The sequence below is a fragment of the Brachionichthys hirsutus genome, chromosome 19 (assembly GCF_040956055.1).
Source record: "Brachionichthys hirsutus isolate HB-005 chromosome 19, CSIRO-AGI_Bhir_v1, whole genome shotgun sequence".
Taxonomy (NCBI): Eukaryota; Metazoa; Chordata; class Actinopteri; order Lophiiformes; family Brachionichthyidae; genus Brachionichthys; species Brachionichthys hirsutus.
In genome coordinates, this window is record NC_090915.1 from 8,935,088 (window position 1) to 8,962,842 (window position 27,755).

Below are 27,755 nucleotides of genomic sequence, written 5' to 3' on the forward strand. Positions count from 1 at the left end.
TTTGCTTGTCCTCGCTCTAACATCACCCACCACTTCTCTGAATGCTACTGAATGCCTTCCAACTGAACCCACTGTGGCAGCATCGCGCACGCAAGCATCACTGAAATCTGTTCCCTCTCCTGACGGCCCAGGCTGATTCTAATAAATATGGTCCTTAGAGCGACTTTTATGTTTCTCTAAATGGCAAATAGAACTTTGAGGACTGATGGAGTTTGTTCCCTCAGGAGAGGATCTTGGTTTTGCTGTACGCATCGCTCCTGTGTTTGCAGCATGGGGTTAGTTAATGCATCACGTTCTGAAGCCGCTGAGCTTTAATTTGAGCAGCTCATCTGTATTTTTTTTGGGGGGGGGGGGGGGGGGCTGGATGTGATTTGATGACTGTTGAGTCTGGGAACATCTCCAGATCTTATAATTGCTGCTGATGCTATTAGAGATAACAGAGAGGCTCCATGTGTGACTCCTTCACTGTGACCAGATGCCTGAAGAGTCATTTGATGTGGAGAAACATGGATAAAGATGTAAATATGTGTGGGTGATGTCTTTATACAGGAAGTGTCTCAAATGTCCAAAGAGAAAAAATGCATGTGAAATTGCCTGTCTTTGTCTATTCGTTGTTTTTACCCATATTACCACTATTAGTCAAGGGAAGGCAGGATGGTTGGTGTTTGATCACTAAACTATTTTAGCAGCTGTTGGATATTAGCCATGAAATCTGGTGCAGACGTCCCGTTAGCTTGAATTATTATCATCCTTTTTATTTTAATTCTGCACTATCATCAAATCCAAGTTTCAGTATCGTTAACCTAATTCTTTGTTTTATGACCAAAGTCGCAATTTACTGCCTATTTTTACTCATTTTAACATGATCGTACCTTAAACTAAGATAAGGGTTTGTTAAACACAAGTATATTCGCCTTTTCACCAGGGGGAATATTGTGGTTACGAGACAGTGGCTCTGAGGAAAAGACAGGAGGCGGAGCTAGAAGTGGAGGAGATGAAGATGCTGAGGTTCTCCTTGGGAGTGACCAGGTTGGATAGGATTAGAAATGAGACAATAAGAGGGACAGTGAAGGTTAGACGTTTTGGAGACAAGGTCAGAGAGGACAGACTTGGATGGTTTGGACATGTCCAGAGGAGAGACGGGGACTATATCGGTAGAAGGATGCTGAGGATGGAACTGCCAGGGAACAGGGCTAGAGGACGACCCAGGAGAAGATACATGGACGTAGTGATGATTTAATTTATTTAATATTTAAACTATGTGAACAACAGTTCATGTGTTCAGGGGAAAACATGTGCGATTACATTTCTTTTTTTGCTAAACACAACCGACAAGGGGGCAAAGTGTATTTTGAATTGATTATGAACAGATCAGAACAGGTCATATCAAATATCACCAGAGCAACCTTCCACCGAGCAACCGGGGACTGGTCCTTTGCTGAAGGATATTGAACAGCAGCAACAATCCCACCGTCGCTCTGCCTCGTTCTGTTGCTGCTGCATTTTATTGGCTGGAACCACGACAATAGAATAATAAGAACAGAGTCCTTGGTTAGGGCTACAGAAGGAAAGTGCAGCCATAAGCGTTTATGTAGGCATCTGTGAGGAAGCCTTGTAAACTAATGCTGTAACTCTGATCTCTTCGGGGGGGGGGGGGTCCAGAGCCCAGCCTCTGAACATAAAGCTGCAGTTACATCTGTGTAATAACACTTAGCACTGCAGCCTGGCCAGAGGCGGCTGGCCAGCCAGACTTTTCAACACCTGAGGTGCACGTTCTGAGGGCTCTCCAGCCAAATCGTACCTCGAGGTCGTCTCCCATTCCGCTGCGTCTCAGCTGGAGGTGAAACACAAAAAAAAACAGGGTGCAGGAATTGCCTTGTGTTACACAAGGCAATTCCTGCACCCTGTTTTTTTTTCTTTCCTCTATTCAAGTCAGCCAACTTTCTTCATGTGATGACAAAGCACCATTTCCATGAATATCAGTTTTCCACCCCTGCAGGATGCCGAGAATGAGTTACCAGCTCCCCCACTGACAAGCTGCCCTCGGAGCACTGTGAGGTAAAGGTAGGCAGCGTGCCTCAAACCACCTGCGAGGAATATTTGAGAGGGTAGATGGGCAGGCAGCTGAGCTATTCAGTGTGATCTAGATTTATGTTGAGGGTTCTGCTCACCTGAGAAGAAACAAGTTATCTGTGTAGCTTCCTGCACAGAGCTCCAGGTGCTGCAAAACATGCAGCGAAATAATGTATTTCCTGTGCGTGGGGTTACTGATGGGGGCAAATGTACCCGTGATGTGAAATACACATGTTAAATATTGTCATGGGAAGTGCATGTCATGCACAGTAAATCTACATGTGCTTTTATGTTAATTAATGTGTTACCATGAGTTAAAAGGCACGAAATAAATGTTGTAATGAAACATGGATTACATAGAAATATATACACACACACAGTGCGTATAAAATAGGGAAAAGGTCACCTTCCTCTGACTGGCTCAGATATAAATATTACTAAAGGTATACAAAGAGACTTATGGTGTAAAGTACAATGCACCCCTCCAAAATAAAACTCTGTACCTCACACATGCTGTCTGAACTGTCAGAAACTTTTAAAGCCCAGAGACTTCAAAAGGATTCTTCAACAAACCGCATGACCAAAGGTCCCCTGGTATATCAAAGTCAAATTAAAATATTTTACCTGAAAGATCCCTGCTTTGATTTTTGGGGACAGGGGATCAGATGGGTCAGTGTTTAACCGGCGCTCTGAGGTTTTGTGAAATATTCAGTGAGGCCAGCAGAGGATGGATGACTCCTTGTGGCCCCCCCGATGGTTATATGGCAGGCAGGACGAAACAGAGTGATAGAGAGGTTGCAACTGGCGAGAATTTTAAACACCCAGTGACCCTGGGGGAGTCCAGAGACTTACAGCTCAATATAGATCTGTTAGATGGCGAGGGGAAATAAGATCGAGACTGAGAATGAGAGCGTCAGAGGGGGAGATGAGTGGCGAGGAAGGACAAAGGGAGAGGGGAGTATTGGGCAAATAGGTTGGAAAAAATAAAACAAAGAGGAATTGATTTACAAAGTCAAAAATATTTTTTATTTTTTATATTCCTGAGAACAGAATGCTCAGCAAAACCTCAGTAAAATATATGTTTTTTATTTCTTAATGTTTTAGGTTCTTCTCCTGTTTGGATCAGTATTAAAAGCCAAGCAAACGGTAAAAACAAATATGTATAGGCGGGCTATGAAAGAGGAGGGAGGCAGGGATGAGGAGATGGAGAAGGCTGAGGGACTCTTACTCACAGGAAGCTTTGTAGGTGTATTTATTTGCACACAACTTGTGTTGGTGCAAATAAATCTAGCGCAAGCGCAAGTAAATCTAATCAGCCAATTAGATTCACTGATGAGATCTGGATTTGCCACCCCTACATGTTGCATTTCTCCTGAAGCCACAGGCTTTCTCATCACACGCTGGCTATCCCCACAGAAAGGCGCTACTGTCCTCCAGAGCATTGTGGTGGAACTGCATGCAAAAGCGGAGGACAGACCTGGCACATCACCATGTGACTTACAGTATAAATCTATTTTATTTATTTATTTATTAAGTTATCCACAGATTATTTCTGGTTGGGAGCAAGTTCGTTAAGCTAAACGTGATTCTGAACTGTCATCCAGACTAAATTGATTATCTTACTTCATGCCAGAAAGCATTTCAAGCCATGGATGAGAGTTCATACTGATTTTATTTTATTTTGCCTGCACAGTGGCGCAGTGCTAAGCGCTGTTGCCTCACAACAAGAAGGTCAGAGGTTCGAATCTGATTTGTGGCCTTTCTGTGAGGAGTTTGTATGCTATGTGGGTTCTCTCCAGGTTCTCCAGCTTCCTCCCACCAACAAAAATATGCAAATTAGGTGAATTGGTTACAATAAATTGTCCATAGCTGTGACGTGTGTGTGTGAGTGTGTGAAATAAATACATTGATTCAGTTAATAAGGCGTCATGAACATGAACAGGATAAGGTGAGGTTTTGCTGAACAACAGAATGAATTCTCATGTCTTTCCTTTTCAGCTGTTGCCATCAGACAGGTGTCGGTGCAGACTCTAATCCCCTGATCTGAGAACAGTGATGAACCCATTCACTGACACACAAATGCAGCTCGGTTGAGGGACGGCCTGTCGTTTGTCTCGTTTGAAGCAGTGATTTCTCAGATGACTGTCATATTAATATCGCCACCATTTGTTATGTCATAATGCTGTTTTTAACATCTAAACGTGACCTTTCAGCGAAAACACAAAACACACAACTAGATTTTCTAAAAAATATCAAATTTTATTTGGTTATAAAAGTCACATTTTTTTTCACATGCACACCCACACATAAAGTAAACATAAATACTGCCCAGTGATTTCTTTATTATTTTTTTTCTCTTCTTTTTTATCCTTTGATTGACAAAGCGAGCACGTACGGTGGACCGACACATCTGATTCCAAAGGACACTATGAGATGCTTGTCGTCTTTTGTAGGAAGAGAGAATCCCAGTGCACGGAACGGGGAGGCTGTTGTAAAATGATGTAGAAACATTTATAAATTATCTACACAAATGGATCCGAGTACAAAAGAGCTACAGCATTTAGAGACACGACACCCATTCACGAGAGAACCTTTTGGTATTGGGACACCATAATGCAGGATTCTGTGACAGAGTGAAAGAGAAGCTCTTCAGCAGCTCTGACACAAAATTTAAGCATGTTAAAAAACGTTGTATTTTGGCAAACCCTCTCTTGTCATTGCATCTTATCAATAATATTAGGGGAAGGGAAACCCTGTTTTACACGATAAACTCTGATCATCGAATGCATCTTGACATTAGAGACAAACAGGACAGAATGGATGCGTAAAAAACAACATAAAGATTCATTTGTTAAAGCTATGAGACATATCGTCCCTCCGGGTCGTAACAGAAACAACAAAGTTGGTACTTTAAACAAGCCTTTCTTTTTAGAGGCGAGTATTTGCTAATAAAATAAAAATTCCAACTCAAACTTTATTTCATCATCTTATATAAAATAATATGTATGCACATATCTATGACTAGCACAGTCAATGTCTCCTCAAAAGGCCAGAACTGAGGTAGGACAGTGTGTTCAGTTGTGTTTGTGCCACCAGATAGATCCATTTGAATCGTGCGTTTTGACTGAATGTGATCATCATAAGTATGGAGGTTTAGCATTGCTGCTTGGACGCTTTAGACTATAGAATAAACTGTAAGGCCAAGAAAAATAAATATCTCCGACAGCAATATGGATCTACAGGTTTATAGTTTGAAAATCTGTCCACAGAAAAGAATTGCAAGCATTGGGAAAGTTGTGCAGAATGTAATGAGATCATTTGAGGCAGTTTATGCTTTCAAATTCTGATTTTTAGTTCCACTAATCGCACAGAAACATTTAATTCAGACTGCGTTTTCTTCCCACTCAGAGGAGTCACAGTTTTAATGACAACGGGATTGATTGATTTAATAGACAGTCGTCATGACAGCCTGCGGAAGGCTAAATCCTTTCTAATGGCCTGATTATATTTCCTTTAGCAGCATTATGTAAATGTCTTTCTTTTTGACGATTCGGTGATTAACTAAATGGAGCGAAGACTGAATTTTGATAAATGACGCTGCTTAGCATTTGAGCTCTCGAGTTTTGAGTTGTGCAGCTAATTCCAGAGCTCAGAGAGCTCATCTGAATAAGGTTCAAGATTGCTCTGCGCCAGATTCCCATCTGGTTCTGGTGGTGTTCAGCAGCGATGCTTCAAACGGCCCTCATCGTCAACATGAGACAGAAAGTGAAACGGGGAGAGGCAATGAAGGCAGCAGCGAGCCATCATGTGATCGATCATTAAACGTCCTCCTCTGTGCACTATGAAGACAGACAGAAAATCTTGTCTCGCACTGGGGTGCTGCTTTATTTTTAACCTATTTCTACCTTCTTCTTTTTATGACAAGCCCAAGCATCATCAGACGCAAAGCTTTCGTGCTCCTGTCGTTTCCGTAAAGGCCACTGAGACAAGCTTTGTCACATTAATGCCCTGCTTCCACTCCTCTGTTCTGTTTTCTTTCATCTTTTTCTAACACGTGCTTCCGCCTCTCCAAGATATTGCACTGAATAAAAGCCTTTAGCAGCCAGCGTCACGTCACAGAAGGCCTCAAATGCAGTGTGCGCTGTGAGAGTTCCTTCTCCTTATTGTGACGTTGCTATTTCATTTTTTGCATTTATTTATTTTTGCAAATAAACTATGGCGTAGCGAGATGCTTCCCAGCTACCCTGCTTCAATAAATGTCTATTTACTTTGACGAATGATGAAGAAAACATAAGAATACATCATAAATAGCCTTTTTTTTTTGTCATCCGTCAATTTAAAATACATCACAGTAACATGTGTTTGTGTCTGCAAGTGACGCCTCTGTTGATTTTGGCACTGTACATAACTTAGTAGCTCTGTACCCATCACCAAACATGAATAATTGTATCACTGGTTATATTCAAATAGCCTCGCACAGTCCAACAGACAACGCTCGCGTCCTTCCTGCTGCTGGATCAGAGCTGATTGTATGGCTGCAGTAGACAAAGTCCAGTATGTGCGTGTATTATACATGGATGTGTAGTTTTTTTTTTTTATTTCACTGGGGAGAGCCTCTTCAGCAGCTTCTTCCCCTTGGAGAGTAGTCCTTTCTTCTTTTTGTTTGCCAGATCTTGGGAGTCCCGGGGGACCAGCGGGATGTGAGGGGCCCTGGTAGGGCTCAGGGGTCTCATGGTGCCCGGCAGCAGGGGCCGAACAATGGGAGATGGCGCTCGGACCGTTGCTGCATCACTCCCAACTACGTCAATGGTTTCTGTGGTGCCCTATAGGGAGAGAGGCGATGGGGAGGTTTGGCGGCAGGGGGTGGCGTATTACAGAAATAGCAACACTTCCATACTGGATATAACCTTTCTCTCTCTCTATCTGTAGTGGCAAAAGTTTTCTTTATTTCTTTCTTTCTTTTTTCTATGTCCTTTAAACCTGTAGTTAATTGTCAGTGCGCTGATCACAACAACACAACCAACCAATAAATCACAGACTCAAGTTTCTCTCTTCTGTTGATTGTTGCGTTTATCCTGAGATGAGATTTCTTTTAGCTTTTTAAAAATCCCCAAATAACATACCGGTATGTCATATTTAGTTTATGTTTTGCAGCACTTCCCAAATTCAGAGATTATTTATAATCAAAAATTAAGAGGTCAAGATAAAAATGGTGGAGGATTTATGCAGCTTTGATATTTTTAACTTGATGAACCATGTATGGAATATGTCATAATTTAGTTTAGGGCAGTTTTTACATAAAACATGTGATTCATTCACTTTATATAGATGACATATCAATGAAACATAGCAAAATGTGTTACATGAAACTATATTTCTTTACAAATAAATAATAATCCAGGGGGAGTGTTCCTTAAATAATCAAATATTCAGGAAGGAAAAAAATATTTAAAAGAAATATATATATATATTTTAAACCTTAAAAATGTTTTATAAATTGTAATGGAATGTTATTATAAACACTGAATATGACTTTAACGTTCCCTACATAGTGTATTCCTTCATCTTTACTAAAACTGATACTTGAACATTTGGATTTGGTGGGTTATACACACACAAACACACATACTGTGCATATGTAGAAGAAACACTGAGGAGGAAGCCATCAAATGTTGAGCACGACATCAGCACAGAGCCGGAGAAGTCCACCATCAGTGAAGCCATGAGGGAACATACAGTACAGTCATATAGAGTATGACACCCAGGAACACAACTGGAGATACCAGGTCTCGCATCTAATGCAGCAGCAGGATCGCATTTCCACAATTTAAACGAGATAAAAATGCATTTTAATGGCATAACATTTCTGGTTTAATTTCCTTCGGCTATGATCAAATTTGCAGCAATATAGTGTTTAAAATAAATCAATTTTAATACCACTATGAACATTTTCATATTTGAAATGAAATATCCATTGATCCATCCATTATCTTGCCCACTGTATCTTGTATCTTGCTGGGGTCGTGCCGGTGCCGATCCCAGCAGTCTACGGGCGAGAGGCGGGGTACACCCTGGACAAGCTGCCTGTCCATTGCAGGGCCACACATAGACAATCATTCGCACACAGACACACACACCTACAGTAACTCCCGTGACCCGCAAAGGAGAAAAGTGGGAGAAAATAGAGATGGATGGATGGATGGAATTCATCTGAGTTGCATGTTTTTGGTGGTGGGAGGAATCCGGAGAACCCGGAGAGAACACATATTTAAAGTTCAGCTTCAGTCAAACACTGAAAACGCCAGATTTTATTGATCTTATGCCACTGTGAAAATAAAAAGAACATGATGACAAGAGAAGTGCTTCCACAGTGGAGAGTGCCATCAAGAGGCCTCTGCTGCGACCACAAGCTGTGTGCATTAGAGCTGTGAGCTCAGTATCTCAAGTTGCAAACTTACTGTACAAGGCAGAGAGAGCCATTTATGGTGTGAAATGAACAATCTTCTTCTGCTTGTTTGATTTATTTTGCCAAGCGGGTGAGGAAAAGCAAAAAGAAATCAGATATGGCGGCCTTGTCACTGTCACTAAGACTTACATCACCATGACGACTCAAAACAACAACAACAACAACAACACCAACACACATGGACACAGAGCACGGAAAAGAATGTGTTTTAATATCCAATTACTTCCTTTTATTTTTCCATTGTAACAAGACAGTATGGACGTATCTGTGCTGCGATTAGTCTTATCGCTGGAGCTCGGAGTAAACATGGCGCATCCGCTGTCGTCAAGGCTGAAAAATAGATCTGATGTGTTTGCAATATACATAAAGAAACAAAGCCTCAAAGGAAATACAGCAGTCGAGCCAGGTAAGGTAGAAAACGCATCAAGTTTGAAAAAGGCAAGCGTTCCCTCTTTCCATTCTCAGTGATCATTATTCTTATCATTGTTATTACTGATCATTTTTATTATATACAATAACCACAATTAGATTTTTTTTGTTTCAGTGCAAAGAGGTAACACATTCTCTTGTGTAAAGAATAAGTGGAGCCTTTTTCAAGCCCTCCGTCACCAGTGCTGCATGCAAAAGTCACCCCCAGAGCCCCCACAGTCTATCCTCTCTGTCCATGTCAGGCTTTGCTTCTTCCTTTGTCTGAGACTTAGAAAGGGGTTAACACCGGGTTCTTCTCCCCTTTCTCCAAACAGTGAGGGAAGGGAGGAGGAGGAGGAGGAGGACTGAGTGTGGGGGGGGGGGGGCTGTTAGTTTGTACAGAGTCACCACTGTCACCACATGGACAAACGCACAAAATGAACAGCACACAAACGGCAAAGTGGAGGAAGCGAGAGAGGGAAATCAAGAGAGAGGACGGAGGATGGATGAACACAGGGCCTAGCGCTGAGAGCGGCGATGATGATGTACCCGTTTGCCCTCTGAGACGTCGGCAGCGGAGTTGGCGGGGAGGCGGTTGGCGGGTTCTTCCTGGGGGTAGTGAGATGGAGTATCGGTCAGATACACCTCCACGTCATCAGGCACTTCTTCCAGGAAGTTAGACGGAACCAGGCCGCGGTGGCCGTTCATTTCACCCTGTGGATAAGAACGGAGCCAGTAAATGTTTTTTCCCTAACCAAGTTGTAGTAACTTTTACTTTCTTTAATTCATTTGAAGAATCCTAATTTTTCAGATTTCATACCAACCATTAAAGAATTAGTTGCACATACAATAATGCATCTACATAGGAGTTAGTTTAATTCGGCCCTTAATGCTGCTTGTATATGTATGTTAATACTCGTGTATTAATAACCCTAAATAATATAAATAAACATGTAAATAAATGATGAAAAGCACAATGCATTAGTAAATAAAAAATAAACATAATAAACATTGTGTAAACAAGTGGTTCATTGGAGACACATTACCTTGGAGACAGACGACAGCAGTGATCCGACACTTTTTATTTTTATTTTATTTTCTGGTTTTAGCCCGTTTGCCTTCACTTTCACTTGATAAAGGCCTTCTCTTGATAAATAGATTTAAAGAGGTCTCCCTCTGCCTAGGATTCGGAGGTAAGCTTCATATCTTGGGGTTTTTCCTTGTATGTGGGGCCCCATATACTCTCAAATTTGAGCTAGTTTTGTGGAATACCAGCTCGTATTTAGAGGTATTACTGTATTGGGAAACAAGCTTAAATTCAGTCCTCCTGAGCCTTCGTGAATAGAAGACTGCAGCCTAGAGCCGGTTAGCTTAGCTTTGTACAAAAAACAGATACAGCATGAAACAGTGTAAACCATGACGTAGCAATAGAATTAAATAAAAGAAAAATATATTTAAATCTATAATTGGTGTCATATCTGCGGGCTGATGAACACTCACGTAATAGAATCCATCTTCATCAATGTCTCCGTACACGGCGATGATGTCACCAGCACAGAATGTCAGTTCAGCCTATCAGAAGGAAGAGATACAGAAAGCGCTATTACAGGACGACCGATCCAAACAAAGCTTCCCATTATTTGTGAACATCCTCTGATCCCGCGTTCCCTTGGATCTGTATCCATGGATGGCTTGTTGGTGGACTGTGATACCTCAACATCAACATTGGGGGAGCTCTCCCGGGGGTCGTAGTCATACAGAGCCACCATCCTCCTCGAGGCCTGGTCTCGACGGAGGCCTCTTCTGTTCTGTTCTGGAAGCAAAATAGGCAACATATAAACGTTATCCCTGTGACCAAAGCCCAGGACCGTTGGTGGTTAATGAGACCAAGCGTGTCCATCTTTACCTATTCTATCCACGGGGGTGCTGAGCGGCAGGAATCCCTGCTTCATAAGTTGGTCCAAGGTCTCCTCGTCCTCCGCCCGTATCTCTGACACCATGTTACAAGGGATCAGGCCCATCCTGCCCCGCAGTTCGGCTCTGTAAAAGCCATCTGTGTCTTTATCACCATATACCTGTACAGAGAGGAAAATGTCGGGCAGCAACTTTAAAACATACAAATTGTACAAGAACTGATCTTTCTCACGACTGTTGTGCATTGTGAACACAAATGTGAGTAAAAAGGGGGGAATATATCTTTTACTTTTACTGAAATTGTACTTTGAGTGAAGCATGACATTTGAAGTCAGTCTGGGAATATTGTATTAAAACATATAGTGCACACTAAAATGGAATTCACACCCGATCAGGATTAGATTAGGATTACAGTGTGTGTTTGTAGTCAAAATGCAGCAAAACAACTAGGATGTGTCTTTTGGATTCACCCCAAAGAGGAGTGTCTGAACATGTTTCGTGTAAATCCCCACCCTAATGATCTGCCCCTCTTTGAAGGGCAGCTCCTCGTCAGCTGCATCTGGATTGGGTGACATGGACAGAGGATCATAGTCAAAGAGGGCCACAAAGATCCGGAAGGACTCCTCAGGCTCCGACTCATCGTAATACATGGGGGAGCGGCGATCCCGGTCCCTGTAGCCATCTTAAACAAATTAAAGACCAAAGAAACCAATCCATCATTGTGCACCGTGACACAAACAAGCATAATTCAACAGACAAAGAGGAAACATTGGCGAAGACTGTTCTCATTTCTCTGATTCATGCCTCCTGGTCTCATCTTTCCTCCTTCTCCCATGAAATCCATCTCATTCTGTAATCTAAAAGGACTCTTGAATCTGTGGGATTGAGATTCCGCAAATGTTTCTTTTGCATCCATAATTTGAATTACATCAAGTTGTTCTGAACGACTGATGTTTTGTTGCTTTGACTCTCCTGTCCTCGTGGATCTGCCTTGCCTCCTGTACCTATCTCAGGTGGGAGGGACCCAAAATGTGCAGGTGAGGAAAGGAATCGGGGATGATGAAACTGAGAAATGCGAAGAGAGGATTGTCTCTTAAACTATTGCAAAATACGCATTTTAAAAAGTCTACGTTTAGAGTACACTGAGATGAGCAATTCATGATTTTCACATCTAAGATATTGATTTTGAAAAGAAAACAAAATGGGAGAATTTTATTTTGCTTAATAAATCTTATTGATTCAATCAGACAGGACAGCAAGGCATAGAAAATGTTCTAGTCGAGTCAAATTTGCGACTGTCAGCATGCAAGACACAATCTGTGGTCAGTCAAATATATAATTATTTTACCGTGGCACAAATGCATGCACGCGGACACACAATTGCACACAGACACCATCTGTACGATTTTATTTTGTCGGTTTGTAAATGCAATGAGAGACAAATGGGGAGCAAGACGAACCACGGTGCAATGAACAGACAAGACGAGATGGACGTGACACTAGAAGCACACAGGACTCCAACATGCATGATGTAAAAAGCCCATGAAGAAGAAAACAAGTATTTTAAATTTTACGTGAAAAGGAAAGTTTAACTAAAGTTCTCATCCCACTAATTCTCGTAGCAGAAAGCAACCTGAAGAATGTTTGTGGCATTCGAAAACACACGTCAGGGACAACTGCCTGTAAAACAGCTAGAATTCCAAAATGAATTTCAAAATGAAGGAATAAAACGAAACTAATGTGTGCTCGTTCTTCCGTGTGTAGTCCTTCATTTTGGCTGCTCTCGTAAAACAGTAGCGTGCGTGGTTGCACCGCAGCGGGAAGGGGTTTCAGCAGGCGTTTAAATTCAGCGCAGAGAGTGAGGCGCATTCTCAATCATTTAAAATCTTAAAGCGTGGAAACGTTCACCCTGAACATCGGGTATGACTTGCCAGCGGTGCCGCCTTTTGAGTGCAGTGCAGTCATGCAGTTCAACTAAGCATCATAGATAGCGCTTACTATTTGCAAGTGTCCTTATCTAGTTTTTTTTTTTTTGTCGTCATGCTGCGGCGCTACAAACAGGACTGCAGGCACATACCATGGGGAGACCTGGTGCCGCCCATGTGTCTGCGGGATGACCACGTCCCGTGCCGAGCTACTCTGCCATAGTAAACATCCTCGGTGATGGGGGGGAGATTCCCCTCACTGTTATTCTCAGAGGTTACCTCTACAGGAAACACCAATCAGAGGGCGATGGAGTTAGAGTGCAAAGGTTAACATTCCCCTCCCAAAGAAATTCATACTTGTGTTAGTCTTGTGTAACCTTGCGACTGAAGGTAACAACACATACAACGCAGAGAGGAAAGCAGCTATGAATAAAGCGACCAAGACTCTTTGGAACAGATTAGTGGCTACACAGAAATAAAAAATGTAAAACAAAAGAAGAGCTTGTTGTAATCTCTGAGGAGCATGAGCATGGTTCACAGACACAGAAGTGATCGGAAGACACAAAGACGCTCATGAAAGTTTAAACACAGCAACAGACACTACGGTTTTTGTGGCACACAAAACATAGAAAGTATTCCCTCCATTCGTTCCTGCCACTCCCTTTACTGACCAATGGAAGGAACCATTAGTGGCCTTCTCTGAGGTTGGGAGCCAACGTGATGGATTCTTCTCCCAGCCTCCCGGCCTCCAGCGGGAGTGTTTGTCTGCATTGCATGCAAACACAGAAAAGCATTCACAGAGATTAAATATTCACAGTCGCTCGCGGACGCGTGGATCGAGTCGCAAATGCGTGTGAGAAAAAAACAAAAAACACACACACACACACACACACACACACAGCAACCTACAAACTGTATGTAAACGAGATCATGCAGTATTCACAGGAAGGCACACCAAAGACACAGACGCTTAGACGCACAAACACAGACAAGCCCACCTGAAGTTTAAATCTACCTCTGATCCTACTGGCGGCCTGTGCCACGCGGCCCAGGCTGCTGCTAGCCACGTAAACGCATCACACGGGAATAGTCGAGGAAATAGGTGGCAATATGACAGTAACATATGACGCTCTGCGAGCTGATTTAACTCAGAGTCATTTTAGGATGATTTCACTTTGAAGAAGTCGCTCCAGGTTTTCCTTCATGATAGCTTTAAATGCTAAGAGCATTCAACCCTTTCCTCTGAACTGAACTCGGCACACACACACTAACAACACATACCATATGCAAGGCAGCAGTCTCAGTTGAAGCATCTGTGCCTGTGCAGTCTGCTAAATAATCATAAATTTTGGGTGTTTATGACAATTGGGTTTAGAATAAGTGCAAAGAACTGCACCTTGGGTGTGTTGTGTGAGTTGCGGCGGCGTCCCTCTTCCAGCTGCATCTCAGAGTACAGTTCCTCCTCATCCTCCTCCATGATGTCAGACAGGTCAGAGCCCCGGCTGCTTTCGCTGTGATAATCTTCATTGTGACTATAGTGCGGCTTTTGGCAGTAACACACACAAACACAAACATACAAAGACGCATTGGTTTAAGTCCACATACAGACAGACATGCACGCAAACAAACGCACGTGGATGGGCGAACGCACGTATCTGAATGCACACAGCAACACGCAAGGCTGAGGGAGTGAGTGCATGCAACCATCCAGACATGCGTGCACACGCACACGTGTCCAAACACACACGCACACGCACACGCACACGCACACGCACACACACACACACACACACACGTGTGAGGGAGGGGTTTTCTACAGGGATACACACCGAGGCTGAACTTAAAAAGGGAGGTAAAAGATCGATGACATGTTCTTACCGGCCTTCCCAGCTCGGAGCCTCTGAGGAACTCGTCGACCGAGGGTCCTCGCCGACGGCTGCGTGCAAATCCTTCCTCGTCTTCATCTTCCTCATCAGAATGATGTTGATGGAATGAATGACCCTGCTCTCCGTATCTGCTTTGTATCCTGTCACCCTGAAAGCATGCGTGAAAAACAATCAAGGGGAATAAATGGCTCTTATTTTATTTGTTCACGTATTTTGACCTCAATAAATGTTTTTTTTATTTTTTACTTTAAACTTCCCCGTACCTTGCCACTTTCTGCTGCCACCCTCTGTGCTGCTTCTCTAGCAATGGCTTTGGCCACGGTGTCTGGGATGAGGGTGCCTCTGGGCTGTGGGAGAATCCTCTGGGGCGATGGGGAGCGTTGATTGGCAAGGGGCGGGGCCTCCAGGGTGAGGCCGTGCCTGGGCACGGGAGGCTGGGAAGCGGGAGAGCGTGTGGGCTCCCAGCCAGGCTGGCCAGGTAAAATAGCTCCCCCATGGTGGGCTGCATGCTCTTTGGCATCCAGGTCTCTGGCACAAACTGGTCTCTGAGGTATAGGGTGGTGTTGGGGGTGGGGTAGCAGAGGCAGTTGGTGCTGGAGACTGGGACCTTGGTGGGGTGGGCGTGGTTGAAGATGCAGGAGCTGGGGCTGAGGATGTGGTGGTCGGAGCTGAGGTTGCGGGGGTCCGCCTGGGTGGGGAAGTCTAGGGTGGTGTTGAGGATGTGGAGGATGGGGAGGATGAGGCGGGAGTGGTTGTCCATGTGCCCGTGGTAGAGCAGAATGTTGGGGCGGGGCATGAGGAAGGTGAGGGGATTGAAGGTGGGGCTGTGCATGGGGGTGGGGAGGAGGGCCGCCATGGGGGTGCATTGGTGTTGGAAGGGGAAGTGCAGGTAGAGGCACAAGCAGGTTGTTTGGAATGACAGCAACTTGGGAGTCCGTGGATTCTCCCTGTACTGATAGCGTCCTAACGATGACTTCTCTGGCCTCCAGGCACTGAATCCTGGTCATCTCGACAGCCACATAGTCTGCCATTGGGTACAGCACCTCAGCTATCTGGATTAAAATCAGTTTAATTAAATCAGAAGATAAAGAGAGAGCAATCGTCAGGATAATGATTCATTTCTAATGATAATGGCCATTTTGCTATGAAAGAGTTTTTGAACAGTAGTGAGTCCCATATCCAATCAACAGAGGGAGCAAGAGACCTTTTCCCAGACATTCGCAAATTAAGAGTCTTGCACTGACCATGAATGACAGGTAGGGGGCACTGTCGTGTCCGCCGAGGTCCTGATGACATAATGCTAACCCAACAATACAAACCCATCTGTGATGTATGTGCTTATGTTACAGCTGGATTCGATATGATTGAACAGCTCACACTGTGCTTTATACTGCATCTGTGAACTACATGTAAAATATGGATCCCATATAATTTCACTACTATAATGATGATCAAAGCCATTTTTCATCCTTTGTGATTCGTGATACTCTGTATTTCTTATCAGGATGAACAGGACTATTGCCGGCGGACTAACCCTTTGTCCTTTTGTGCACACCGCATAGCCGACGACATTTGCCCCATTAGAAGTGCCTGAGGGAGAGAGGATGGGAGGCTTCCAGTGGACCTGCAGCACCCCCGGGCCTTGACCGCAGAGCACCTGGACATCCTGTGGAGGCTGTGGAGGTCCTGGGAGGTGAGAGGGCACAGATGTGAATAAAATAGATGTCAAAATGTATGTGGTACTGTACAGTTTAAAAAAACAAGTGCAATCGGAGTGAAGCATTCGTCAGATGCACAATCATGCACAGAAAGATCCACATACAAGAGGGGGATTGAGGTCAAGGGAGAATTCAGGGAACAACAAAGTGGATAGAGTTGTAATTTCGTCGGCACTTTTCAATTTGTGGTTAAATAGATTTGGTAGTAGGGTGGAGGATATTTCAGAGTAGTTCTGCATGTGTTTCAAACTATGAGTCATTACTTAATGCACGTTACTACAACATGACACGAGCGTGGTCAAATCGAAGATGCTTCATAATCATGCTCTTGGTGTAATAGTATAATTGCAGGAACAGGATTTTCAGTCTGTCGACAGTACCATAACGTCATACAGCTCCTTATGAAGGGAGATTAACTATGCTAAGATAAAACCATGTGGACTTCTGGACCCCCCCCCCCCACTCAGAGAAAGGCTGCTGCCTCCACATGCAGGACACAATCCAGAAAGACGATACGCTACAACTACAGCCCAGATTTTGTCCTCCACTCTCCAAGATAAGTCAATGCACAACAGCGGATTATCAGAAACCAAAGACAATTACGGTGGACAGAGGAGTGGCGCAGCTTTATATTTAGTGCAGGCGAGGCTATAGACTGAGGAAATGACTCATCAGAATGATAACTGATCAAAACATGACAAGTTCTGCTGTCCTCTAATTAGCGATGTGCTCGGTGCAGTGAGAAAACCTGGGCAAAATTTGCATTTGCAATCGTCTCGAAATACTGCTTAACTCTCAATAAACGTATTTATGATGACATTCAGGGTGTAAGTTCAGAACCACTAAAAAAATGCCATTTTGCCCAAATTGATTCACATTGATCGAAGTGTCGCAATGATCCCGCATTGTGAATTAGATCCTCGTTGTCATCTATGTCATCTCTCATGTCACTTAGAGTTCAGATATACAGGAAACCCAAAACTGATGTTCCATTCTGACCTGTTCTGCAATATGGTGTTGAACCTGGACGAAATACAATACAAAACAAGAGCATGGTCAGGCAATGCTCTTCTCTCATCTTTTACAACACAGTACACAATCACGAAAAAGATACGGCATTATGTTGCAAAGACTGGCTTACAATAATGTAAATAGAGGGGTAGCAGTCCACTACAAGCAAGACTGCTGAAAGATGTGAGGGGAAAATTGACATTCGCCTTCCATGGAGTTGTGCATACATCAGTGATGCTGTAATGTGTATCTATCTACATGCGAATGCTCTTTGCTGACCTGCAGCCTGAGTGCAGAACTCCACTCCAGCTTCCTTCCTCTCTCTCTGCTCCAGCGGCAGTTGCCACGGCACCTGGTGCGGCTGAGCCACCACCGTCACCTTGTACACCGTCAAGGGCTTCAGGTTGAGGAAGCGTAGTCTGCACCTTCCTGCCCTTACTGTTGCGTGCTCCACCCCATCCAAGAACACAGCGTGACCGTAGTTACTGTTACTTGGCAACCAGGAGAGCTCGGCCGTGTCCCGTTGGATGTCATCTACCCGCAGGCCGCATGGCGCCACCACCACGTTGGCTCCCACCAATATGGTGCAGCGCAGTTCGTCAGACAAACCGCGGTCGGTGACACTCTGCACTGACACGCGATGGACGCAGCCGTCCAGGTCCAGCTTTTCAAGCAAACACTTGGTCCGGCCGCCATACATGACGCTTGCTCGAAGTTCCCCGTCTGCCAACACATTGTAGCCAGAGATGTTCCCCCAGCCCAAAGGCACTAGTGGAGGATCCCACGCCACAATGACACTCCGTGCCAGCTGCTTGATCAAGGAAATCTTTCGGGGATAAGGCACAACATCTTCAACCAGGTCCTCGGGGTCCAGAGGGGGCCCTGTCCCATTGCTACAGGGGACCAAAGCGTTAGATGAGCCCAGGAGGCCATCCTGGGAGCCACCGCTATCCCCAGCTGTCAAGGCCAGCGGCATATGGTCCAGCAGGCCCAAGTCTTCCCCTCCTTCGCCAGACTGAAGCGCTGTTTTTTCCTTATCCTGGACAAACTCCACAAAGTTGGAAGGGACCAGTCCTCGTTGGCCATCCAGCAGCTCCCCTGCAACAAGAAGCAGGTCAACAAACGCACAGCCTTTGAACCGTCTCTATAGGGAACCAGAGGAATCCCTGAGTCTGCACATGTCCAGTTCATGTAACACTAATTCCTCTTCAGAGGCACACAAAAGGAAAGGTGTTACTTAACAGATGCAGTCAGGGAGAACTACTTTCTTTGTCGCGTAGTGATGAGTCAGTCAGTGAGAGGTGGGACATATAAAAGCATGCATTATTTATTATTCCCTAAGGTGTAAGATTTATTCCAGGTTGTCTGATGCTATCCTTTAAACTCTCGTCAGTAAATACGGATGTGAAAAACACGTCTGCTGCATCCATTGAAACAACACCCTCGAGCATGTAGACGCTGCAGTCGATGCAGGAAAATGCTTTGCACTTTTCTCTAGCTCCCTATCATCTTGTCCTTCAATCACTTTTTCCATCGAGACCTCAAGATGTTGATCTCTAATGATTGTTCTGAGCCCTTCTGGATTAGTCCCTCAGTTCAAATGGACCGGGGCGGGGGTTGACACCTTAAAGGAACCAAGTGCTGATAGCTAGTTCTAAAAAGAGACCATCTCGTAAAGAGCTTGGTCTGAGGCCCATGTCCACCTCCTACATTTCAAATACGAGGCTCCACCACGATGCCGTGCAGTTTCACTGCCCACATACAATGAATCACTGCGGCTCAGTACTACTTTCTGTTCTTCCAGCTAATTGTGTTGTCTGCAGGATCGCTGGCTAAATTACTTCTGATTGAAAAGACTTCATGATTCTGCAGTGATTAGACAGAGACTCCAGTCACCAATTATAAAAAGCTGTACAGGACATTTTCTCAAGCGAAAGCCAAAACCAATGCATTTGATTGATTTATTGTTATTACCGGTTGTTGCTGTGAAGCACTTTAAAGCTTCTGTTATGTCCTCATGCCACTTCAGAGTCTTGAGTCAATCCTCACCTTCATAGAATCCATCATCATCCATGTTTCCATACACGTACAGATACTTTCCTGCCACGAGGGGAAGTTCTGCTTCTGGATGCTCATTTGGGCCATCATATGGGTTATAACTGAAAGGGAGAAATGTGCCCTTTCAGGATGCATCGTGAAGGTCTCTTATCAGATTGGGTTTTACTATAACGCATGGAAATACATGAAAACCTGATCAAATGTGGGACTACACCCAGAAATATTGTCTCAGTCTCTCATTGGCTGTCCATCAGCATTATGTCTAAAACTGTACATCATTACGGAATGGATAGATTGGAGCGTCATCATTGCATGGATTGATGCATTACTTTTGCTATGCCAAGTGGGTGCTGGGAATGACTAATTACCAAACAGGTTAACCTGCACAAATGGCACAGAGCAAAAACAAAATATCCCCCCCCCCCCCACGTGTCGAGATGATAAATCAGGAGAGCTGCTGTACCTTTCAGGCAAGCAGCTCCTATTAGCTTCTCTAATTAAATCATGCTCATGTGTAATCGACGACAAAATGTCACTTAAAAAAAGAGAGAATGTGATAGTAAATGAAGAGACGCGTGAAGGCTGTCGACTTCACCTGTAGCGGGCAGTGCAGAGGCGGACCTGGCCTGTGTAGCGAGGCTTGGACCTGGGCGACGGGCTGGCCTCATCCTCCATCTGCAGTTTTACAGCAGAACCAGGCAAAGTCACTCACATGTATTACTGGTACGGAACCATTACAGGTCAATGCAAGAGAAAACAAAGGGATGCGGAGGCAGACGCACCTCTAAGGAGGTCAGCTGTCGAGGGCTGCCGGGGCGATCCGTAGTCACGGTGCTGTATCTGACAGACAGCGGTTGTGGTCTTCCTCCGTCTCTGGTCTTTGGCGTGCAAGGCAAGGAGCGGGTTATCAGCAGCGGTGTGCTTGCCGTGCTCTCATCGCCTGGGAGACATTGATTTCCATAGGAAATAAAGAGCATGCGTCATTCCTTCTGCACCCGTTTGCCATTCATTGCACAGCCATTGATCTCCTGCTGAGGTGCGTGTACAACAAACACACTTCATGGCAAAGGCCGCTTGACCCCCCCCCCCCCCCCCCCCCCCCCATTAACATCTGACATCTACAATGCATTTGTCTTGTAAATACCGTACGGGCTCTAAATGGAAAACAATCACGAGGAAATGTAGAAAATAGAAATTTAATTCAACAATGTGGATCGGCTTTATCTGCGGTTTCTTGTGGTTTGTGGGAGAATATTCTGGATTAGCACAAAGGGATCCGTGAGTTTGTCCTTTGTGAAGAGAGATAGAAAACAGGGTTTCAAGCACTTCAAAGACATTTGATCCGAGCCAGGCTGCATAAATCTGCATTGCTGATACGGCTGGATCCGCTGGCTCTCCGGGTCACATTATGTCTTGTTAGAATAATAATGTGTTGAACAAGCTTCAGAGGTCTGTGATCAATTAGGTTGGATATTGATCATGATTAGCCAGCATGGTCATTATTGGGGTTTACGTCTGCTCAGGTGAGTCGAGCCAGCTGTAATTTGGCCTGTCTGAGGATTGGATCACGCTTCCATTTCATTCATCCTCCCTTTGATCACATGTAATTTGGTAGAAGCTTTTACGTCTGGAGTGAATAAGCTTTTTGTCTGTATTCACCTTGTGATGATAAATGGTCCGGCGATACCAGAATTGTTTTCTTTATCTTATAAATTTGATTTGCAAAGGGCCAATGTACAATATGAAATACGAATGTCGCCATCTGATGATTTAGCTTTAAGCTAATTCTCATCTGCAGTCTATTATAATAGTAATGCGACAGTTTAGCGTTACACTCACGCAGCATTGTTAGGCACGCAAAACGCACTTATTTTAAACAGCGCATCATGTTTGGCCGTCAGCTGAGACCACAGACCCACCTGTCTCCGGCTGCGCTTCAAATCTGAGGACGATTTGTGAGGTTGTCCCTGGTGGCGAGACGGGGATCTGGGACGTATGGCCGAGTTTGTGGGTTTCCACGGTATCTGGCTGCAAACAGAAACTCAACAGGTCTTTGGACAGCTGGTTGTAGTGTTCACTCTGTGCCCTGCATTTCTGCTCCAGGTCATGAACTTTGACCTTTTGCAACAAAGAGAAAGCAAAGAGGGCGGTGATGTACCTGATTAATTTACATAAAATGATCACAAACAAATTCTCTGTAGAATAGCAGATGTTTCATTTTTTAATGCAGATCAAAGCAAAAAAAACTGAAATTCGAGACGGACAAGCAGCAATTTATATTCAAATGAAAGCAGATGGGATGTACAGTAAGACTGGCACTTCTTTAAGTCGGTGCACAGTCGGGGTCCTAGAAATACCAACTTCAGGGATTTTCTGAACATTCACACATTTGACTGATAAGAGGTGAACATAACTAGGGAGTAAAATAAATACCTGAAACATTTTGTCCTTACTGTTCTGCCCAGACAAAAGGTGGGGAAACAGGAAAAAAAAAGTAAAGAACATTTTAAAGAAAGAAAATAAACTGAATGTAAAATCAAAAAATATTAGATGAATAGCATTGTAACCAATGCAAAGGAGAGAAAAAGAAATGTTGTAGACATATGTATAAAATTACAATGCAAAATGAAAAGACAGGAACTAAAAAGAACTTAAAACGCCTGACAAGGACAAAATGACTGAGGGCTGTGGAGTCACTGAAAACCGTGGAGCTGCTTTCCTTCCTGCTCCTGTGTTTTAGGCTAAAATACAAGGCTCTGTGAAAAGACACCAAATTGATCCCATGGATTTACAAATGAGATGTAACGCCTTTTTATTTGAGTTTCCATTCCACAGACGAAATTCTCAATGTTTGTCTGAGCCAAACTCGAGGATCTTGCTCAGTAAATCATATTAAAGTGCTTCAGACGGATTATAACGCAACCCCACTCGAACCACACTCAAAGACGCCGGCGCTCTGTTGTCATGACAAAGGGATTTAGAGAGCAATGAGGAAATAATTTAGAGTTTATAATCTGGTGACAAGCATCTCAAAGGCTGCGATGAAACACAGCAGGTCAGTCATTTGATCAAAGGGAGCCGTAAAGGTATTTAAGGTCAGCCTGGATGGAGGCATTAATTGGATTAAAGTGACGTGTGAGCCTGAAAGTGAGAATAGGAAGTTTGCAGTGTGTTTTACAACGACAGTACAGAAAAGGAAGAAACATAGAAACAACAAGTATCACCTAGCTTCATCCAGAAAAGGTTTTCTTTGTCACACTGGCATTCAGAACAATTGCAATGTGTTTATCTGGCCTATAATTAGATGCACATTTAAGCCAGTCTGGCCTTTCAAAGACAAGGACCAACACATCCAGTTTCAAGCGTTTGTCTGTCTGACTGGTAGCAACATGACTCGAAAGGATGTGAACCGCGTTTAATGTTTAATCTTCAGGAAATGTTGGGAATGTTATCAGGGACGGAGGATTACATTTTGGTGATGATCCAGAAGAGATCCTGGATTCTGGATTCAGTAACATTGCAGTCAATGAAGCTTCAAAATGTGTTCCTCAATATCTCGGCTGACTATTGATCAATGTTCTTTAATACCTGAGGAAACAGATCCAGGCGAAATCGGGGTACATTTTTACAACATGACGATTTTGTTTTTGGACACTTTCAATAATATCTCTCTCCACAAAGGAGGTTCTGTTTTTGCTGGCTTTTACCGAGACACTCTGGAATTAGTAGTGGACAAATGGATTTATTGTATCTTCAAAAGCTACTGATCTAAATCCATTACTGAAAGTGTGCTTTTTCTGAATAACTTCTAAACTCATAATGATATCAATGTGAATCCAACAGCTAAAGGTTTGTTTTCATGGTTAAGGAATCTAAACATAGAGATAAAATAAATGTAGGACCATTATTTTTGGTGTAAATGAAATCCACTGTGTTTTGTGTCCCACATGTGCTGGTTGTGGCTACAATTTGGCAGCCCTGTCCTCCTCGTTACCAGATGTGTTGAGGTTTGAATCACACAGCATAATACAAACCACAACCACCAAATATGGTTCATTCTCTTTAATTTCAAACATGCAGGAGTAGTTAGTTCTCTAGAACAATGACTTTTCCTCATTTACACGCATTCTACATATAAAATGTTGAACGCAATCATTAATCTGGGACAGTGCAAATGAGCGGCTCACAAAAGAACAGCATGTCAGTGATTTCTAGCGAGGCATTAAGACAAAGCATATAATGACATGTAAACTTCTCCAACAAGTAGTTATTTAACCATTTAACGTTCAACCACACGTCGTAAGGATCCGTGATGCCTCATCTCACTGTGCCCAACGCTGCACTGCCTCCTCATCCTCGTGGACAACGTGAACCTGAGCTTGTAGAGAACACGCAGAAGCACGCAGTGACAGCTGACACTGTGATCACAGTCCATGAGGTAAAATCGACAGCGCCCAGCTGACACACTGTCAAGCCGATGCGCTGGCGGAGGCTCAGCAGCTGAGCGCAGCACTGGTGCTAGAAGAGAAGCTGCTCTACCACTGATGAAGAGTTATTTTGGTCCTGTTTAAGCAGTGACAGGAAACAACATTAAGAATGTATTTGTGTATTTGCTCAAAATCCTTAGCCTTCATATCTGTCAGGATGATAATAATAATAAGTGCATGCAGGCAACCGACCCTCTGATTTCTAAGGTGGTAGTTTTTATTCAGAGCTTGTGGCCACTATTAAAGAATTCACAATTTCATTAGGTATGTTAAATGAATGTCACATTGAACTTGTCCCAGCTGACTACAGGCGAGAGGCGGGGCACACCCTGGACGTGGCACCAGCAGGGCCACCCATAGACAGACAACCACTCACACCTACGGACAATTTGGAATGATCAATTCACCTAATTTGCACATTTTGGGTCGTTGGAGGAAGCCCTCACAGACACGGGGAGAACATATAAACTGCACAAAAAAGGAATCGAACCCGAAACCTTCATGCTGTGAGGCGACAGCGCTACCCACTACAGCGCCATGCCACGCTAAACGCTGTATAAGATTTCATTGCCTATTAAATTTTTAGCAACGTGCTCTTCACAACGTTACTGAGCAACATGAATCGTGTTTCAAGCTGAAACTGCGTTTCTGCTCAGCTTTTGTGATTTGGTAGCGCTGATTCAATGACAGAGATTCAGCACAAACAGGCTGCTGACAGACACATAATACTGCGAAACAATGAGCGTCAGTTCTCTGCAGCTCTTATCAGAAAACTGTTGACCCAGAAGTTTTTTTTTTTTGTCAGTAGCTTAACAGGCTTCTGTGCCTTTATCCACATGGTCCTACCTTTTGCAGTTGATTGATCTCCCTCTGCTTGGTGTGACGGGTGACCAACGCTTGTTCATGCTCTATGTGCAGCTGCTGCTTCAGCTCTACAGCCTCATGCATATGCTGCAGAGAGGAGAAGAAGGTGCAACTCCATTAATCAAAGTCATCGACAGATGATATTTGACAGGATTACTAAAAACAAAACACAGCCAACACAAGTCAATAGCCAGACCTTGAAAGGTTGAGCACTTATCAGAATTATACTGTTGGCAGGTCTAACATTGATAGTAGAATATTCAGCATTGGGCTGGTGATCATAGTGGGAATGTGCCTTTTGGAGGCATTTTTGATATTAGGATTGGGCAGCAAATTTAAGATATTCACTGATCCCTTTCAAATCAATTTGAAAAATTGGGAAATGTTTGCATTTATGTCAAGAGTTAAATGAGAAGATGTAACGTAACTATAAGGGTACTGCCAACAGCTGGGTGACTTCACTTAACATAGAGATGGGAAAGCTTTCTGTCTGAAAGTAGAATTCACATTGAACTTTGTTGTACATAGGATAATATATATTTGCATATTATTTGTATATATTTTTTACATACTGTATATTATGATTTAGAATTTTAGATGATTATATGCATAAAAGTTAATATTTTTAGACATTGTTACCTTCAGGCTGAGCAAAGCTATCTTTTTTGTTTATGTCTTTATGCTAAGCTATGCTATCCTATCCTCTATACAGCAAATCTATTGCAGCGTTCCATATCACCAAACCTGACTCTGAACAAGCCGCCGCACGTCGTGATCCACACGGATCCCAAATATACCCCGTCCCAAATTAGCCGAGTCATGACTACAGCATTTATCCGCTGAGTCACGACCAGCCGGCTACGCCTTGCAGAAACAAAGTTAAGACCGTAAGATGTTTCTGTAGGCTTAAAAAGAAAAGACAACTGGAAAAAGCTCTAGCATTCATCATTTTCTCTCTGTCTTTATCTCTCTTGAGAAAAGCCGCTTTGCCTCCTGGTAAGAGAGGCTTTTTAGGGAGTCCTGAGCAAGCAGCCGCTGCCTTGAGGGATTCTCTAAGCTGCTGGAGGACTGAGCTGTCACTGTGTTTTTAACCTGTCATTTTTAACATTCAGGGAGTACTTGATGAACTCACTTATATTTTCAACAAACCTGCCTGAGACTCCAGACAAACTGACCTATTGCCCTATTGTGCCCTGAGCCTCGGACTTGGTTGCAGGTTTTACCAAATACTGCTCATCTGTGAAATGTTGCGCAGAGCCTTCTAAGGAAGCTGCACCTCAAATGAGGTCGCTTGGGTCAGTATCAATTAGAGCTGAGGAGCAGAAGTGGACCAAAACGTGTCTGTAGTACGTCTGTTTGAGGCCAGATGATCACGGCTATCCTGGTTCCTTTAAGATAGCTTTAAGACTGTCCCCCTATGCTGAGAGTTTAAGCCACTAACAATCTTTCTCTTGCCCTTTGCACATTTCAGCATTGTACAGCGGAAACGCGCAGAATAATTGGTGGTCATGTCAATCCATATCTAATATCCCTCATATAAAAGTGCCGATAAATCACATTATATCTTTAAATATGAGATATTGACATTTACTGCATCCAATTAGGTTCCGGAGAGTCAGTCTCTTCCTGTTGTGATTCCACCATCTCTTCTTTCCTCCCTCGTATCCAAATAATCTCTTTGCCCTCATGATCAATATGCAGTGATAAAGTGACAAATGTTTCCATGCTGTCAGTTTTTCTTGGATGGGTACATTTTTCCCTCAAACATTATGACAAGCAGGCCATCAGTAGAAGATGCTGGGAGGCGAGGATTTGTAATCACAGAGCATCGGAGACCATGACTGATGAATGCTGGCTGACCGCAACACAATGAAAAAGACAACTCTGCATGAAAGTGACGACTATTCAAACAAAACAAGAGTTGCATCACTGTCACTGTTCTTAATTTAATTAACATAAATCAAATGCATAGGAGATACATATAATATAATATACTGTAAGTACAGTAATGTAATACTATAAAAGCACTCGGAGAGCGCAGTCCTCCGCCAAGCAGCTCATTGCCCTCCTAATTACATCTACACCGTCCACATGGTGATCTGGATCATCATCAAAAGGTTCTAGATTGTTCTTGGTATCTTTATACACCAACCATGAAAAGTCAAAGTAAATCAGAGTTGATCAGGTTTTCAATATTAAAATTAAAATAATTTTACTGACTCCATTCTGGATCCGATCCAAATAAAATTCGGTGGTGAGATAGAGGCCCCCACCCCACATGACTGTGTCAAATGCCATAAACATCGGTCAATAATTAACCGAGATACTGAGGAACAGATTTTGAAGCTACATTGACTGCAATGTTAAAGACAATTTCAAAGTGATCCAGAATGCAGGATCTCTTCTGGATCATCACCAAAATGAAATCACCTGTTCCTGGTAACATTCCCAACATTTCCTGAAATGTCATCCAGATCCATCCAGAACCTTTTGAGTTATCTTGCTAACGTACAGACGGACAGACAGACGCCGGTGATTACATTACCTCCGCCCTGCCTGGGTGGATGTAATAATATAAGAGAGGCAGTGAAAACAGAACACCTACAGAACAAAGACAAATGAGGGGAATGCAGTAGAGATGGATTCAGCGAGTCAGTGAAGAAGTACCAAGACAGAAAAGAGGATGAAAGACTTTTGATATTTTTTTTCTCAGTGATCTTCCACAGAAATGAAAATGAGAGCCAAGGTAGAAACCATTTATTTTGATCAATCATTGGAATCATATGAAATCAAGAGTTATTTTTATCACATAACTGCTGATAATTAAATCTCCCTTCTGTGGGAAGAGAAAGACAATTTGCCCCTTGAGGCAAGTAAAAATGGCAATTTGAAAATAATTAGAAGCGTTTGGTTTCTTTGGATGAAACTCAGGACTAAATAAAATT

General features: G+C 43.4%; 1 protein-coding gene across 1 annotated transcript in view; it reads right to left on the bottom strand.

The window, feature by feature from the left end:
- Positions 1–6,668: 6,668 nt before the first annotated feature.
- rimbp2a (RIMS binding protein 2a) overlaps positions 6,669–27,755 on the bottom strand; it is a 46,787-nt gene continuing 25,700 nt past the window's right edge. Inside the window, exons 5-25 of the mRNA XM_068752815.1 lie at positions 24,793–24,897; positions 21,893–21,916; positions 21,379–21,577; positions 20,242–20,399; positions 20,055–20,134; positions 19,451–19,560; positions 17,681–18,499; positions 17,390–17,413; positions 16,207–16,358; positions 14,936–15,724; positions 14,665–14,820; positions 14,183–14,329; positions 13,458–13,551; positions 12,939–13,067; positions 11,374–11,543; positions 10,854–11,022; positions 10,660–10,760; positions 10,448–10,519; positions 9,497–9,661; positions 7,703–7,723; positions 6,669–6,896 (exon numbers count right to left, since the gene is read on the bottom strand). Of these exons, the coding sequence (XP_068608916.1) occupies positions 6,669–6,896; positions 7,703–7,723; positions 9,497–9,661; positions 10,448–10,519; positions 10,660–10,760; positions 10,854–11,022; positions 11,374–11,543; positions 12,939–13,067; positions 13,458–13,551; positions 14,183–14,329; positions 14,665–14,820; positions 14,936–15,724; positions 16,207–16,358; positions 17,390–17,413; positions 17,681–18,499; positions 19,451–19,560; positions 20,055–20,134; positions 20,242–20,399; positions 21,379–21,577; positions 21,893–21,916; positions 24,793–24,897 (3,912 nt within the window). The remainder of the gene's footprint in view (positions 6,897–7,702; positions 7,724–9,496; positions 9,662–10,447; positions 10,520–10,659; positions 10,761–10,853; positions 11,023–11,373; positions 11,544–12,938; positions 13,068–13,457; positions 13,552–14,182; positions 14,330–14,664; positions 14,821–14,935; positions 15,725–16,206; positions 16,359–17,389; positions 17,414–17,680; positions 18,500–19,450; positions 19,561–20,054; positions 20,135–20,241; positions 20,400–21,378; positions 21,578–21,892; positions 21,917–24,792; positions 24,898–27,755) is intronic.